The sequence below is a fragment of the Portunus trituberculatus genome, chromosome 1, assembly GCF_017591435.1.
Source record: "Portunus trituberculatus isolate SZX2019 chromosome 1, ASM1759143v1, whole genome shotgun sequence".
Lineage (NCBI taxonomy): Eukaryota > Metazoa > Arthropoda > Malacostraca > Decapoda > Portunidae > Portunus > Portunus trituberculatus.
In genome coordinates this window covers 555,297-572,735 of record NC_059255.1, presented here as the reverse complement: position 1 = coordinate 572,735, position 17,439 = coordinate 555,297, and the positions used below count along the sequence as shown (strand labels likewise).

General features: G+C 42.7%; 1 protein-coding gene across 1 annotated transcript in view; it reads left to right on the top strand.

The window, feature by feature from the left end:
• Positions 1-17,439, top strand: part of LOC123507197 — a 336,550-nt gene that overhangs the window by 167,036 nt on the left and 152,075 nt on the right. The window contains exons 6-8 of the mRNA XM_045259927.1: positions 15,770-15,885; positions 16,002-16,184; positions 17,189-17,255. Coding sequence (XP_045115862.1) covers positions 15,770-15,885; positions 16,002-16,184; positions 17,189-17,255 — 366 coding nt within the window. The remainder of the gene's footprint in view (positions 1-15,769; positions 15,886-16,001; positions 16,185-17,188; positions 17,256-17,439) is intronic.

The following is a 17,439-nucleotide window of genomic DNA, read 5'->3' as shown; positions in this document are numbered from 1 at the left end:
GTGTCTCAGAAATCAGTGATATATGACACACACACACACACACACACACACACACACACACACACACACACACACACACACACACACACACACACACACACACACACGTGTCTCAGAAATCAGTGATAATATGTCCTTCCTTCCTCTACTCTCTCTCTCTCTCTCTCTCTCTCTCTCTCTCTCTCTCTCTCTCTCTCTCTCTCTCTCACACACACACACACACACAGAGAGAGAGAGAGAGAGAGAGAGAGAGAGAGAGAGAGAGCGTCGCTCTCCGGGCTGTTTCCTCTTGACTGGTCACACCCGCCCGGAGGAGGAAACTTTGATAAGGCAATAACTAAACTCTCAGACGTCATATCGAGCTGGAAAGTACATCATTGTATTCAGAATAACACAGAGAAAATAATTATCAGTATTCAAACTGTGTTCTGACAATTTTTAGGTGTACCATTTTTCCCCGTCATTAGACAGGAAAAAATATTTTAATCCCCGGAAGTTAAGGGTTAAGAAGGACATTAATGAATAATAGAAAGAGAGTGGGTGACAAGACAGAACCCTGAGGAACACCACTATTAATAGGTTTAGGAGAAGAACAGTAGCCGTCTACCACAGCAGCAATAGAGCGGTCAGAAAGAAAACGAGTTAAAGTTGCAGAGAGAAGGATAGAAGCCGTAGGAGGGCAATTTTGAAATCAAAGCTTTATGCCATACTCTATCAAAAGCTTTTGATATGTCTAACGCACCAGCAAAAGTTTCACTGAAATCTCTAAAAGAGGATGACCAAGACTCAGTAAGGAAAGCCAGAAGATCACCAGTAGAGCAACCTTGACGGAAGCCATACTGGCGATCAGACAGAAGATTGTGAAGTGACAGATGTTTGAGAATCTTCCTATTCAGGATAGATTCAAAAACTTTAGACAAGCAAGAGATTAAAGCTATAGGACGGTAGTTTGAGGGGTTAGAACGGTCACCCTGTTTAGGAACAGGCTGAATGTAGGAGAATTTCCAGCAGGAAGGAAAGGTAAAAGTCGATAGACAAAGTTGGAAGAGTTTGGACAGGCAAGGTGCAAGCACAGAAGCACAGTTTTTGAGAACAATAGGAGGGACCCCATCAGGTCCATAAGCTTTTCGAGGGTTTAAGCCAGCAAGGGCATTGTGAGGGCCAGCGCATTATTTCCCCTTTATTTAATTATATATGTATAGCCTCTGGCCCAAGCGCGGGCTGTTGCTGTTCCACTCTGCGGCCACACCCCCTCTCTTTGTTTCCACCATTTTGTGCGCCTGCGAGCTTCACATTAGTACAGAGGTAGCCTTCAGCGGAGGTAGACATGTGCGCTCTTGGTTTCTGGCACAGGGTGGAGACACGTGTTGCTGGGCTGTTCTTGTTACTCGCTAGTCACTGGTCTGGGAGTTGTGCCCTCCTGTTGAGTACCTGGCTTGCTACTGGGTAGACCGTGGCTGTGTAGGACAACGGGCTTGTTGTCCTGAGGAAAGTGTAGCCGGTTGGGGCTGTATTTCCTGTTGTGCGTTCGTCCACTCGGGTGTGGCAACGCGGAGGGACGCGTTATTGTTTCGTCCCATTGTTGCTGTTGGTGGCTGTGGTCACCAGTGTGTTTTGTTGGGTGGCTGTGTGCCCCACCATCATTTGTACAGTTTCAGTAGTAAACTGTATTGTAGTGGTAGTAGCCACGCACACCATTGAAGGCTGAGAGGCTTCATGTCGGCCAGTAGTGCGTTGTGTCATCTGCCAGACGTGTCTGCGGCGAGTATATAGTGGGTGTCACCCGTAGACGGTGTCTGGGCTTGTATGTACATCACCGGATGTGCTGTACACATCATATATTGCAGTAGTAGTAGGCCAGGGATGTCAGTCTAACAGGTGTTAGTAAGCAGTTGTTGTAGTAGAATAGTATAGTTATATAATATACGCGCGTTGTTCCGGTCTGTGAGTTATCACAGTCTGTGGACAAGGCGGTGGAGAGGCATTAATACTTCATAGAGAAGTGGGTGGAATTGTCCTTGTGGGCGGTTTCTCTAGGGGGTATTAAGGCCTCGCCCTGTTACACATAGCATCTACCATTTATAAATTCTACTTGGTTGGGTACAGGAGGAGAAGGAGTTGCTGAGGAGATTCCCTTACAGTGGGGGAAAATATACACTGTTGGCGACCTTGAAAGAACCTGAGGGTTACGTCGGCTGCGAGTTATAGTAGTGGGGACTCTGTGGAGTGTTTTATAATTCCCACTGTACTGACCGTAACAAAGTTGGCGATTTTGCCAGTATAACAGTCTAGTGAGCTGTAGCAGCTAACCGCAGCCGGGTGATGACTTACGTTGGCAAACCTGTAACAGTGGCGACCTCGCCAGGATAAACCAAGTGCTTTATAGTGTGTAGTGTTATTGTGTGGGTTATTATTACTTATATTATTTTATTGTTTGTGAGAATGAGTCCCTGTGGGCACCATGGAGAGAGAGTTACTGGTCTTTTCACCCCACTAGTGGAGGGTGAGGATGCGAGTGTGAGCCGGTGAGACTCACCACGTGGGTATGATGAGTCGGTGGCTCTGCGCGTGGGGTCAGTGAGGACGCATTTACTACGTGTCATGATAACGCACGTGGCGGTCCCAGTGAAGGTGATGTGGGATATATTAGCCCTGGCAGAAGTATCGGAAGCAGGGAAGGCTCCCGACGATCTAGTCCAGCAAGCAGTATTGCTGATAGTGTCCAGTCAGCTGCCAGACTGGAGGAACTGCGATTGAAGCTGGAAATGAGGAAAATGGAGATAGAAGCAGAAGAGAGGCGAGAGTTAAAAAGACTAGCTGCTGAGGAGAGGGCTAGAGAGGCGGAAGAGAAGGCTAGAGAGGCGGAAGAAATCCCATCACTGCACTGCGTGATACGGGAGCACAGCAGTCAGTGTGCCGAAATGTCACTGGTAGAAGGTGACATCTAGCAAGGCAGTGTTGTGTCAGTGTTGTGTGGACTTAACACTGTGGAGGAGTTCGTGACGGCTGAGGTGACGCTGTCATGTCCTCTTGTCACTGCTACGTCAGGTAGCAGTGGCAGACGAACTGCCAGTTGCAGGAGTGGACTTCCTGCTTGGGAATGATTTGGCTGGTGGTCGTGTATGGATCCCAACCTCTGAGGAGGATGAAGCTGCTGAAGAGTCTGGGCCAGTGGTGCAAGACTCTGTAAATGTTGTTACCCGCTCTCAGGCCCGCTGGGCTGAGAGAGCCTGTTACTACCCAGGAGGTTGCTAGCAGCCCGATGGGATTGACTCCAGATGGGAGTAACAGTGCTGATGTGGTGGAGCCAGTGTTGGGCTCACCATTGAGTTCTGGTGTAGAGGCTGACGGTGACGGTATAGAGTCACTTGTTAATAACTCGGCGGTCGAGTTGTTGAGAGAGGCGGACGGATTGTCCAGTAATCAAGATTTTCGGCGTAATTTTAAGTCTCTCGCGCTCTCTTGAGGCGGATGGTGAGTAGAAGTATCTGGCATCTTTACCACACAGTGTGCCACAAGAGCTCCTAATTTTAGAGGTAACTGAACTGTTTTCCCGTTTATGGGCGACACTTGGCAACTCGTGTGCGCTGGGAGAAAGGTCAGTGATAACAGCGAAGGATCGGGTCAGATTGTAAATCACCATGGAGCAAGGCAGAACCTTTTACTTAGCAGTGGTTCTGAGCTAGAAGAAAGTGACAGTGAATATATGAAGAAGAAACTGGGGAAAGTGAAGAGACTAGTAGTGAGGACACGGATGTAGAGCATCATTCACCTGCTTTCTCAGGAGAACAGACAGAGAGACAGAGACTCTTACACAGTATAAGTGACAGTGAAGGCAATAATGATGAAGAACAGACTCAGATAATGTGTCAAGGACACAGAGTGTTTCTAGGAGACGCAGGCATGCTGCTCTCGCTCTGGGAGACGATCAAGGGGCGTGGCAGAGGTGGCGCGAGAGACCTGTCTTTCAATGGAGGGAATTCAATGATGATTTTTCCCAGTTATGCCTGATTTATCTGTGTCTCCTGGCATAACAGCTGAATTCCCTCCTGTGCAACACAATTGTGACTATTTCATGGCGTTTTCAGTGATGCTTTCTTGGACCATATAGTGAGTGAGAGCAACACTTTTCATGATGAAGAAACAGCAGATGATGATGATGTGCCCATAGCTCTCACGAGAAAGAGTGGAAAACATCACAAGAAATGAACTCCTGACATTCATAGCCGTCACGCTTCTTATGAGTCATTGAAAAGCTTTGAGGTAACTCATCTGAGTCACACATGCGGGCCTACACATCAACACTTGTCAGAGAGAGAGAGAGAGAGAGAGAGAGAGAGAGAGAGAGAGAGAGAGAGAGAGAGTTGCACACACACACACACACACACACACACACACACACACACACACACACACACACACACACACACAAGTGTCTCAGAAATCAGTGATATATGACACACACACACACACACACACACACACACACACACACGTGTCTCAGAAATCAGTGATAATATGTCCTTCCTTCCTCTACTCTCTCTCTCTCTCTCTCTCTCTCTCTCTCTCTCTCTCTCTCTCTCTCACACACACACACAGAGAGAGAGAGAGAGAGAGAGAGAGAGAGAGAGAGCAGCGTCGCTCTCCGGCTGTTTCCTCTTGACTGGTCAAAGTGCCCGGAGGAGGAAACTTTGATAAGGCAATAACTAAACTCTCAGACGTCATATCGAGCTGGAAAGTACATCATTGTATTCAGAATAACACAGAGAAAATAATTATCAGTATTCAAACTGTGTTCTGACAATTTTAGGTGTACCATTTTTCCCCGTCATTAGACAGGAAAAAATATTTTAATCCCCGGAAGTTAAGGGTTAATGCACCGGACTCGGCTTTGAGAGTTGTTGTTGAGAGTGAGGACGGAGTGTTGGGTGTAGCTGAGTTGTTTGATGGTTATCCTCACTCTGCAGAGCACTCCGGAGGGAGCACTCGTGCTGAATCGCTTCCTGGTGTGGAGGCTGAGGGCTCTGATGTTCAGCACAGGCCCCAGCATGATAAGTCAGGCAGTTTGTGGGAAGTTGGCGCCCAGGGTGGGGAGACTTCCAGTTCTGCGGGGGGATTGGAAGTTTCTCCCCCTGTGGAGCATCTTTGAGGCAGGGAGCGAGCTGTTCCCTTGCCTGGTGACTGCCTGGCTGGTGGTGATGATCCTTCTGAGGACTCACCGGATCACATGGCAGGAGCGGAGCAGCCTGGGCCAGCTCTCCGTCCTCGAGGCCGTGTGGGACGTAGGGTTGCAGCGTTGCCTCAACCCCATGACCCTATAGTCCCCCTTTCTCTTACCCAGCTAGAGCCTGCAGAGCTCATTCGTAGGCAGCAGGAGGACCCGGCGTTGGCCTCCTTCTTTTCTCGAGTGGGTGAGGGAAGTGAGGAGTTGGAGGGCAGGGAGGAGTTTGTCTTGCATCAAGGGGTGTTGTTTGTGTCGTAGATAGCAGGAGAGTGACGGTGGTGAGTTATTGCAAGTAGTTGTGCCGCAGAAGTTGCGTGAGGCACTTGTGCTGTTGGCACATGAGGGGCCCATGGCTGGACACCTGAGCATCCGAAAGACCGTTGCTCGCCTGCTTCGCAATTTTTGGTGGCCCAGCATGTCTGGAGAAGTAGCCACAATTCTTAAGTGCTGCCACACTTGTCAAGTGGTGGGCAAGCCTAATCAGACACCCCCTGTGGCGCCACTCCACCTTATCCCTGCTGTTGATCCTCCCTTCACGAGGGTTTTGATTGATATAGTAGGTCCTCTGCCTACTACCGGGGCTGGTCACAAGTATTTGTTGACCATAATGGATGTTACCACGCGGTATCCTGAAGCAATTCCCCTGAGAAGCACTCACTCTAAGGTGGTGCTGAAGGCTTTGTTAACCTTCTTTACACACTTTGGATTGCCAGCAGAGCTGCAGTCAGATCAGGGGACCAACTTTACTTCAAAGTTGTTTAAGGATACGATGACTGCGTGGGGGATCAAGCATATTGTGTCCAGTGCTTATCATCCACAGTCTCAGGGAGCCCTGGAGAGACATCATCAAACTCTCAAAACCATGCTCAAGAGTTTCTGCATGGAGAGAGATAAGGATTGGGACGAGGGTGTCCCTTTTGTCTTATTTGCGGTGAGAGAAGCGCCCACTGAGTCCTTGGGTTTCTCACCCAATCAGCTAGTGTTTGGACACCGAGTGCATGGACCGCTCGACGTAGTTCGGGAGGCTTGGTGTCAGCCATTGCCTGAGCGCCCTGTCTCACTGCTTAAGAGCATTATGAGCAGTCGAGAGAGACTAGCCAAGGCATTAGAGGTGGCGCAGGCCCACCTGTGTAAGGCCCAGCAGAGTATGAAGGGGTATTATGACCGAAGGGCCGAGTATCAGAGTTTTACCCCTGGAGATGAAGTGCTCGTGCTGTTACCACTTCAGGGCCAGCTGCTTGCTGCCCGCTATAGTGGCCCCTATATTATAGAGAAAAAGGTAGGTGACCTCGACTACCTGGTGGTCACTCCTGACCGGCGCAAGAGGGCTCAGCTGTGTCACGTTAACATGCTGAAGCCCTATTTTCGTTCTACTAGCCAGAAGGGCTCTTTTAGTTCTGCCATGCAAGAGGCATCTTCAGTTTTATTTTTCTGCCGGGAGGGAGAGGCTCCAGAAGTCATTGGGCCTGAACCTGTTGTTACTACAGGGCAGTGGGAACGGAATAGCCTCCATCTTTTGAAAGAGAAGGTTGCACATTTAGGGGATCAGCAATACGAGTTGCTTCGGCGGCTGAGAAAGTACTCTTCAGTATTTAGCAGTGTCCCGGCCAGGACACAGTTGATAGAACACGATATTGATGTTGGGGACGCAGAGCCTGTCAAATTGCCCCCCTACTGAGTAAATCCTATGAAGCAAGCACTGGTGGAGAAGGAGTTGGAGTACATGCTTGAGCATGGGCTCATTACTCGGACTTACAGTCAATGGAGTTCCCCAGTCACCCTGCAGCCTAAGCCTGATGGCAAGGTCAGGTTTTGTATTGACTTCAGGCGGGTTAATGCTCTAACAAAAGTAGACACTTATCCCTTGCCCCGTGTGGATGACTCTGTGGACCGAATCGGGTCAGCTACTTTTATCACCAAAGTGGACCTTGTCAAGGGGTACTGGCAGGTCCCATTGACGGAGCTGGCTAAGGAGATAGCGAGTTTTGTGGCCAACAGCGCTGTCTATCAGTGCCAAGTGATGCCTTATGGGCTGTGAAATGCCCCAGCCACATTTCAGCGTCTCATGGACCGAGTTACTGATGGTCTGACTCACTGTGTTGTATACATTGATGACGTGGTCATCTATGACACAACATGGGCTGAGCATCTGATTAATGTAGAAGCCCTCTTTGCACGACTCCAGGAAGCAGGATTAGTTGTCAACTTGGAGAAGTGTGAATTTGTACAAGCTCGGGTGCAATACCTGGGTTACCGAGTGGGCCATGGCTACATCACTCCTCCTGAAGCCAAAGTAGAAGCGATTAGGCGGTTCCCCGCACCGACCTGTCGCCGTGCCTTGCAGAGATTCTTAGGAGTGGTAGGTTACTACCGTCGTTTTGTACCGGGGTATTTGACCCTCCTGGCACCTCTTACAGATCTCTTGCAAAAGGGTAAGAAGTGGGTCTGGAGTGAAGACTGTGAGAGCACCTTTCACCGAGTTAAGACCATTTTATGCGAGATGCCAGTGCTCCAGGCCCCTGACTTCAGACGATGTTTTGCTCTCGCAGTAGATGCCAGTCAGGTGGGAGTAGGCGCAGTTTTATTGCAGCCTGATGACCAGGGTGTTAACCACCCTGTGTGTTATTTTTCGAAAAAGTTTACTCCCGCCCAGAAGAACTATTCAGTCATTGAGCAAGAGCTGCTTGCCATTTTGTTAGCCTTGCAGCATTTTGAAATTTACACCACCGCTTACGGGCCCCAAGTAGTCATCTATTCAGATCATAGTCCCCTTCAGTTCTTAGAAAAGTTTAAATTTAAAAATCAGCGTTTAACTCGCTGGAGTCTTCTACTCCAGGAGTACAATATCATTGTCAGACATATAAAAGGAGTAGACAACATTGTGGCTGATTGTCTGTCCCGGGGCCATTCCCTTTAATCAGTTCCATGCCTTTTTTATTTTTTTTATTTTGTAAATGTTTTTTATTTCCAAAATGTTTTCTTTTAAGGGAGGGCGTGTGAGGGCCAGCGCATTATTTCCCCTTTATTTAATTATATTATATGTATAGCCTCTGGCCCAAGCGCGGGCTGTTGCTGTTCCGCTGTGCGGCCACACCCCCTCTCTTTGTTTCCACCATTTTGTGCGCCTGCGAGCTTCACATTAGTACAGAGGTGGCCTTCAGCAGAGGTAGACACGTGCGTTCTTGGTTTCTGGCACAGGGTGGAGACACGTGTTGCTGGGCTGTTCTTGTTATTCGCTAGTCACTGGTCTGGGAGTTGTGCCCTCCTGTTGAGTAGCTGGCTTGCTACTGGGTAGACCGTGGCTGTGTAGGACAACGGGCTTGTTGTCCTGAGGAAAGTGTAGCCGGTTGGGGCTGTATTTCCTGTTGTGCATTCGTCCACTCGGGTGTGGCAACGTGGAGGGACGCGTTATTGTTTCGCCTCGTTGTTGCTGTTGGTGGCTGTGGTCACCAGTGTGTTTTGTTGGGTGGCTGTGTGCCCCCACCATCTTTTGTATAGTTTCAGTAGTAAACTGTATTGTAGTGGTAGTAGCCACGCACACCATTGAAGGCTGAGAGGCTTCATGTCGGCCAGGAGTGCGTAGTTGTTCGCCAGACGTCTCTGCGACGAGTATATAGTGGGTGTCACCCGTAGATGGTGTCTGGGCTTGTGTGTACATCACCGGATGTGCTGTACACATCATATATTGCAGTAGTAGTAGGCCAGGGATGTCAGTCTAACAGGTGTTAGTAAGCACTTGTTGTAGTAGGATATTATAGTAATATAATATACCGCGCGTGTTGTTCCGGTCTGTGAGTTATCACAGTCTGTGGACAAGGCGGGTGGAGAGGCATTAATACTTCATAGAGAAGTGGGTGGAATTGTCATTGTGGGCGGTTTCTCTAGGGGGTATTAAGGCCTCGCCCTGTTACACATAGCATCTACCATTTATAAATTCTACTTGGTTGGGTACAGGAGGAGGAGTTGCTGAGGAGATTCCCTTACAGTGGGGGAAAATATACACTGTTGGCGACCTTGAAAGAACCTGAGGGTTACGTCGGCTGCGAGTTATAGTAGTGGGGACTCTGTGGAGTGTTTTATAATCCCCACTGTACTGACCGTAACAAAGTTGGCGATTTTGCCAGTATAACAGTCTAGTGAGCTGTAGCAGCTAACTGCAGCCGGGTGACGACTTACGTTTGGGCAAAACCGTAACAGCATGGAAAACATCATTATGAAGAATTTTGATTGTAGACATGAAATAGTCAGAGGGAGGAGGAGAGGGATGGACAAGCCCAGAATCGTCCAAGGTGGAGTTGTGAGCAAAGGTTTGAGAAAAGAGTTCAGCTTTAGAGACAGAATAGATGGCAGTGGTGCCATGTTTACTCTCAATGGAAGCTCAAGGCAGGGGTTAAACTTGTTATAATTGGTTCGCTTAATGAAAATTAGTTTAACGAAGAGTTTTTTTAGGAGTGTAACTCCTTCGTTAAGTGGGGGTTGCCTGTATTTAAGTTGTATAAAAAGGTTTTAACAAAGGGGACATGAACAAAGTTTTTAGGATCAGTAGCAGGGACAGAACCAGAAATAATGTATTTAAACTTGAAAAATTCAGGTTTAGGAAAGAAATGTGAAGAAACTGGTTTTCAAACAGATTGGTTGATGAGTGGAACGTTCTCAGTGGTCATGTAGTCACGGCTGACTCTGTAGGGAGCTTTAAAAGATTAGATAAGTTCATGGATGGGGATGATAGATGGAATTAGGTAGCTTTAAACATACAGGGATTGCCACGTGTAGGCTTGGTGGCCTCTTGCAGCTTACCTCTTTTCTTTTGTTCTTATGTAATGTAGGAAGTTTCAATCTCTTTGATCTGTCCTCTTGGGTTAGGTCTCTCAAACTTGAAACCAGTTTGGTTGCCACTCATTGAATCCTTTCTATCTTCCTTATATCTTTTTTTTTTCATGTGATAATACAAGTGCAGCATATTCTAGTTTAGGTAGATGTATTCTATTATTTTTTTCCATCATCTCTTCATATATATAGGTAAATGCCCATATATATATTTTTTAGTTTATTTTACTTTTCCCTAAATATAATGTTTGCAAGTTTTTCTGGTGATAAATTATTATTTATTGTAATACCCAGATCTTTTTCTTCTTTTGTTTTCTGAATTTTTACTCCTCCCACATTCCAAATCTTGTCTGTCTTCCTTCACTTTTCTCTAGTTCCATCACTTTGCACTTTTTGCATTAAATGCCATTTCCCATCTCTTGTTCCACTCATGTATCTTATTTGAGTCTTTCTTCAGCATTTCACAATCCATGTCATTTTCCACTTGTTTCAGTAACTTTGTCATCTGCAAATAAGCTTATATAACTATCCACCTCTTCTACCTTATCATTAATGTACACTATGAACATTACTGGAGCCAGGAACATTTCCTGTGAAACTCCACTTATAATGCTACACCATTTTGATTCTTGATCTTTTATCACTGCTCTCATTTCTTTGTCTTTTAAGATGTCTGTTTTCCAATCCAGTACTTTTCCCTGTTAACCACTCTTTTTTTAATTTTCCATAACAGTCTCTGATGTGGTACTTTATCAAAAGCCACTTTTAGATCCAAATAGACACAATCTGCCCTTTTGCCCATCTCCTGAATTATATCTATTGCTCTACTGTAGAAACTCAATAAGTTTGTGACACAAAATCTTTCACTTTTGAAACCAAATTGTCATCCAATTAATGTATGACTTCTGGCTATTCCATCCATCTATGTTTTAAGATTCTGTTTGCTATTTTCACAACCATGCTTGTTGGGGACACTGGTCTGTAGTTGAGTGGTTCTTTATTACCTCCCTTGAAAATTGGTACAATACTGGCCCTTTTTTCAATCTAGAGGGACTTTTCTTTCATTAAAAGAACATACTATAATGTTATGTAATATCTCTGCCAGCTAGTCATTACATTCCCTCAGTGTGTGCATGTATTTACCTAGTTGTATTGTACAGGGTTCGAGCAGGGCTCATAATATCCTGTCTCCATATCTCTATTTATATAGTTTTTCTTTAAAGTTATGCACACTATGTGCTGTAACAATTCCATTATCCAATGCATTCCATTTTTCCACCGTTCTGTGTGGAAAACTGTATTTTCCAATATCCTTTACACAATGCCTTCTGTGTATTTACCTAGTTGTAGTTTTACAGTGCCTGGGCTTTATGCTCGTGTGGCCCCGTCTCCATATCTACACTTATCCAATCTTACTTTAAAAGTATGCACACTCGTTGCAGACACTACTTCTTCATTTAAACTGTTCCACGTCTCAATACATCTTTATGGAAACTATATTTTTAACATCTCTCAGACATCTTCCTTTTCTCAGCTTTTTACTATGTGATCTTGTGCTTCGAATGTCATATTCTTCTCTCAGGATCAGTTTCTCATTATCTACTTGGTCTATTCCGTTGATCAATTTATAAACTTATATCAGATCTCCTCTCTCCCTTCTTTGTTCCAGGGTTGGTAGATCCATAGCCTTTAGTCTCTCCTCATATGTCATCCCTTCAAATTATGTAACCATTCTTGTAGCCATTTTTTGTAGTCTCTCCAACTTCCTTATGTGTTTCTTTTTATGAGGGGTCCACACTACTCCTGCATATTCCAATCTGGGTCTTATTATAGTACTTATCAATTTCTTCATCATTTCTTTGTCCATGTAGTGAAATGCTACTCCAATATTCCTTAGCAATTTATGTTTCTCTAAAAATTCTATCAGTATGGTTTACCGGTTGATTGTTTTCTTCCATCGTCACTCCTAATTCCTTTTCCTTTTTTTACTTTCTCCAGTTCTACTTGATCTCCCATCTCATAGATTCCCACGGGTTGTCTTTCACTCTTTCCCATTTCCATAACATGGCTTTTGTTCACATTGAATTCCATTTCGCACTTTTCACTCCATTCCCAGATTTTATTTAGGTCTTTTTGCAATATTTCACAATCCTCTTTTTGCTTTATAACTCTGTACAGTTTCGTATCATCTGCAAACAGATTTATGTAGCTGTTCACTCTTTCTGGCATGTCATTAATATAAATGAGGAAAAGTATTGGTGCCAATACTGACCCCTGTGGCACTCCGCTTTCTACTGCTCTCCACTTGGACTTCATATCTTTAACTACTGTCCTCATTTCTCTCCCCCTCAAATAATTTTCTATCCATCTCAGTGTGCTTCCTTTTAAGCCACCCTTCTCCTCTAACTTCCATAGTAATCTTGCGTGTGGCACTTTGTCAAACGCCTTTTTTTAAATCTAAATGAATACAGTCAACCCATCCCTCTCTCTCTTGTACTCTATCAACTATTCTAGAATAGAAACTCAATAAATTAGTTACACACGACCGTCTTTTCTAAAACCAAATTGGCTATTTGATATTAATTTGTTGTCTTCAAGGAACTCGATCCATTGTTTCTTTATTATTCTTTCACACATCTTTTATATTGCATATTAGTGATACTGGTCTGTAATTTAAAGGTTCTTCCTTCCTTCCACTCTTATATATGGGAACCACCTCAGCTCTTTTCCATTCTACTGGTACTGTTCCATTTTCTATTGAGCATTTTATGATGTTGTATATAGGACTTGCTAGTTCTTCCCTACATTCTTTCAGTATTCTGCCAGAGACTTCATCCGGTCCCATTGCCTTTTCTTCATTCAGTTCTTTCATTAACTCTTTTATTTCAAGCTTGGTTACTTTAATCTCTTTCATATAGATGGTCTCTTCATTACCCTGTGGCCTTTCAAATTTGTATTCCTTAGTAAAGACTTCCTGGAATTTATTATTTAATAGTTCTGCCATACTTTTTGGGTTTTCCACCATCCCGTTCTCTCCTTTTAACCTTTCTATTGTTTCTTTTTGCCTAATTTTTCCATTTATGAATCTGTAGAACAATTTTGGTTGCTCTTTACATTTTTTGACAATGTCCTTTTCAAAGTTCTTTTCTTCTTCCTTCCTCACCTTGACATATTAATTTCTTGCTGCCTTGAAGTTTTCCTTATTTACTGGATTTCTATTTCTCCTCCACCTTTTCCATGCTCCATCTCTTTTTTCCTTTGCCCTAGCACATCTTGCATTAAACCAATCTTTCTTTCCTTCTTCTTTAGGTCTATATTTCGGGACATATTCCCTGACTCCTGTTTTGTATATTTCCAAAAATAAGTTATACTTCTCTTGCATCATCTCTGAGTTTTCCTTCTCCTCCTAGTTTATGTTTTTAAAATAGTTCTTGAGATTTTTAATATCAGCCTTTCTGTAATTTAATCAGTCTTCTTTGTATGAATCGTGTCTATCTTCCTTTCCCTCTTCTATCTATTTCTAATATTACATGGTCACTCTTTCCGAATGGGCACTTATATCTTATATCATCATTCATTTGCATACCCCTTTTAAAAACTAGGTCTAATCTCGTCGGCTTGTCATTTCCTCTGAATCTTGTGCATTCCTTTACTCTCTGGTCCATCATATTGTCTATCATTAGGTTGAGGAATCTTTCTCCCCAGGCTTTTTCCCCCATACCACTTTCATAATTTTCCCAGTCCATTCCTTTACAGTTGAGATCTACTAATATCACTTTTCTCCTTTCTTTAACGATTCTCGTTAGACTCCTTATTGTGTCATCTATCATGTCTTTATATTCTTGATTGGTCCATGAATTTGTTTTTGGTGGCACATATGTTACAATAATTGTTAACTCCCTTTATTAATATGCATCTTAACATAGAGTACTTCTGCTTTTCCTTCCCCACATTTCACTTAATTTATCACTATCTCCTTCCTTAACATAATCATGACTCCTCCTCCTCCTTTACCCACTCTGTCTCTTCTCCATACATTATACCTATTATCCAAGTCTATTTTGATTGCCTTATTTAGTTTTGTTTCAGCCACGGATACAATATCTGGATTTTCTTTCTTTATGTGATCTCTTAATTCTAGTTTACTTGATAAAACCCCGTCTATGTTCGTATACATCATTTTTAGTCTCTTGCCTTTATCATTTTTAGTGAAACTTGTTCCAGTTTTTTCTCTTCCTTCTCATTTATATACCATTTCCTTATCCTGTCTCCTAGAATTCTCCAAAAAAATGCCTTTTTTCCTCTTCTGACCTTTCATTATTCTTTTCCCTTACTGCTGCTGCCAGTTCATTGTATCTCTTCCTTTCTTCCTCATTTCTATTTTTCTTTATATAGATATCCTTGCAGCCTTCTGTTTTTCTAAGTTTTGTTGTTATATATAATATTTCTTCTGTTGCTGCTTGTGATTTTAGTAGTATTTTAATTGGTCTCGTTTTTCCTTCTTGATATGGTCCCATTCTGTGTATTTCTTCTACTTCCTCTTCCAAGTTCTGCCTATCTTTGTCGTTTAGATTCTTCAGTAGGTCTTTGACTGATTTCATTTCTTGTTTTTCTCTTCTTGGTCTATATTTTATATTTTTTTCTTTTATTCCAAATACGATTATACTCTTCTTTTTTCTGTAATTTTTCTAACTAAATTTTCTTTTGTATTGAGGACTCCTATCATTTTGTTTGTCATATTTTCTTCTTTTTCTTTAAGTTGTTCTTGAATCACCTCCTGAAAATGAGCCTTATCTTTCTTATCTTGGACTCTCCAAGCTTGTACTTCTTTTTTAATCACGTTCTGTACTCTTTCCTCTTATTTGTTTACTAGATTTTTCAGCTTCTCTTTCTCTTTCTCGGCTTTACCGAGTCCTTCTTCCATCTGCTCCTTATATATTTTTTTTTATAGCTAGCTATTTCCTTTTCCAGGTCTTCGTTTTCCACTTTTAGCCTAGCTTTGTTTTCTTCCACTTTTTTTTATCCTTTCTCTCAGTTTTATAAACTCTTTTTCCTGTGTTTCATTCTCTTTCATTTCCATACTCTCGTTTATCTATTTATCTAGTTTATATTCAATAGTCAACACACTCTTAAGTAGTGAAGTATTCTCCGTATTGAAACCTTCGAATGCGCTCACTCCCTCACTAACATAGTCATCAACTTTCATTCTTTCCCTAGTTTCATATCTGCATTTTGATGGAATCTTATTTTTACTCATGATACTTTAACAGTTGATTTCATGAAAAATGAGTCCACACAACTTGCCCAGGCCACTGTAAATACTGTACAACAGGTAGTGAAGATCAGGTGAATGTTGGAACGGAGCCAGTGCGTCCTTTCTTGACTGTGTGTGTGTATTTACCTCTTTAAAACTATGCAAACTCGTTGCTAACACCACTTCCTCACTCAAACTGTTCCAAAGACTCAACACATCTTTGCGGGAAACTATATATTTTAACATTTCTTATATGATGTTACATGCTGAGGCATGGCGATTTTTTTGCAGGATGAGCACATGGTGCCAGTATTAGAATACCACAATAAAAAGATAAAGTAAATAAAATTAAATAGTGTCTCATACACATTACTGGTGGTAGAAAGAGTATGTTGTTAGTTCAGTGGTTTGTTTAACATGTAAGTCTGTAAGTGAGAAGATGCTCTATTTATCTTACATTGCAGATAATTCATGTTCAGTGAACATGTGTGAATATCAAGGAACAGCAAACACCAGCAAAAAGTTAGTCAAAGTAGCTCACTTCTTCCTGAAGAAAGCCTTCATTAGTCTCAGTGAACCTGTGAGTATTATTATTTTTGTTTCCCAGTTTTCTCTGAATTTGATCTCTTTTTACATGTGATGATCAAGCTTAAAGTAATATAACATATAATAGGATACAAATTGTTGTTATTGCAGTGTGACTGGTTCATGCTGCAGTTTTTGGAGCTGGAGAAAGAGCTCTTTGGCCTGGAATCTGCTGTTAGTGCATTGAAGCAGTATAAGAATTACCCTTACCATGGACCAGTGCATCACCTTGCCTACCAATTCTACAAGAAATTTGTGCCAAGATCAATTGAGGAGCAACTAATGGAGTTAGAGGTGCTTATGTCTTTTTACTTATTTAACTTTGTTTACTTCATGTTTTGTAATAAGCTACCTTTGTTGTAATGAGTGACTAAACAATTGAAGGTGTGTTTTTTCTTCTCATTTCTCTTTAATTTTTTGTTCATTCATTTCTCTTTTTACTTCATATTGTGTGTTGTGATAATTGAACTAGCAAGAGAGCTACCACAGTCAGTGGTAACTCTTTATGTAATGAATGTATGTGTTTCAGATATGTGTTGATGTGCAATGACTAGGAAATACTCATGCCTTGATGACAGTCCAAGTGATGAGTTTCATAGTAATGGCAGATAAAAAAAAAAAAAAAATCAGTGCATCTGATGCTAATGAAAAAAACTGAAGAGAAATGATATGATGAGATGTGTGAGGATGTGCTTGTCCATATTAGTGGTGATGGAGTAGCCCATGGAGTTTGACAACATTTTACATGTTATCAAAATGCAGTTAAAAGTAAATCCTCAGCTTACAGTAAGTAAAGCAATCAAAAGAACATAATTATCGGACTGGTTCACCACCATGCTTGTGGTGATGGACATCCTTGCATACCTTACATATTTGATCCTGTCTTGTACAGTTGGCTCCAAAACTTCCAGTACACATCATGGTAAAGTGAAAGCAACATCTGGCATGACACACACTAGAGCAGGAAGTGTCCTCAGGATTAGGGTAACAGGATTGGAGAAGTTATTGGAAACACTATCTGAGACATAAACATATACAGTGTTACAGACAATTTATCCATTCCAATTAGTGTAACCGTGTGCATATGTCCTGTTCTGTCGTGTGTTGTGCAAAAATTGTGTTATTTTTGCTTTGATGAGCTTCTCCATCCTAATTACTCTAACTTTGGGGAATATTTCCTGCTCAGCAGTGTGTCATGTAGACATTACCCTGCCCTTGTTGTGATGAGTACCAAGATGTTTAGAGCTCATTGTGCCAAATGATTCCCTCACATATTATAACAAGTGTCTTGTCAACAGTTCATCAGCAAAGCATATCCCTATGATGCTCTGGTGCTGGAAGAAGTGAACCTCTACCTTCACAGCTGTAAGTCCACTGCCTCATTTCTTTAGTGACTCCCATTAATTCACTCTACTTTATCAGAGCAGATTTCATTTACACTTTATTTTTTTGTGCTATCAGATACATATTCCACATTTTCTAACATGTGGGACTTTCCTTTTTTCCCCGTTATTTTTATTCTTAGAATGTTTAATTTTACCTTATCTAG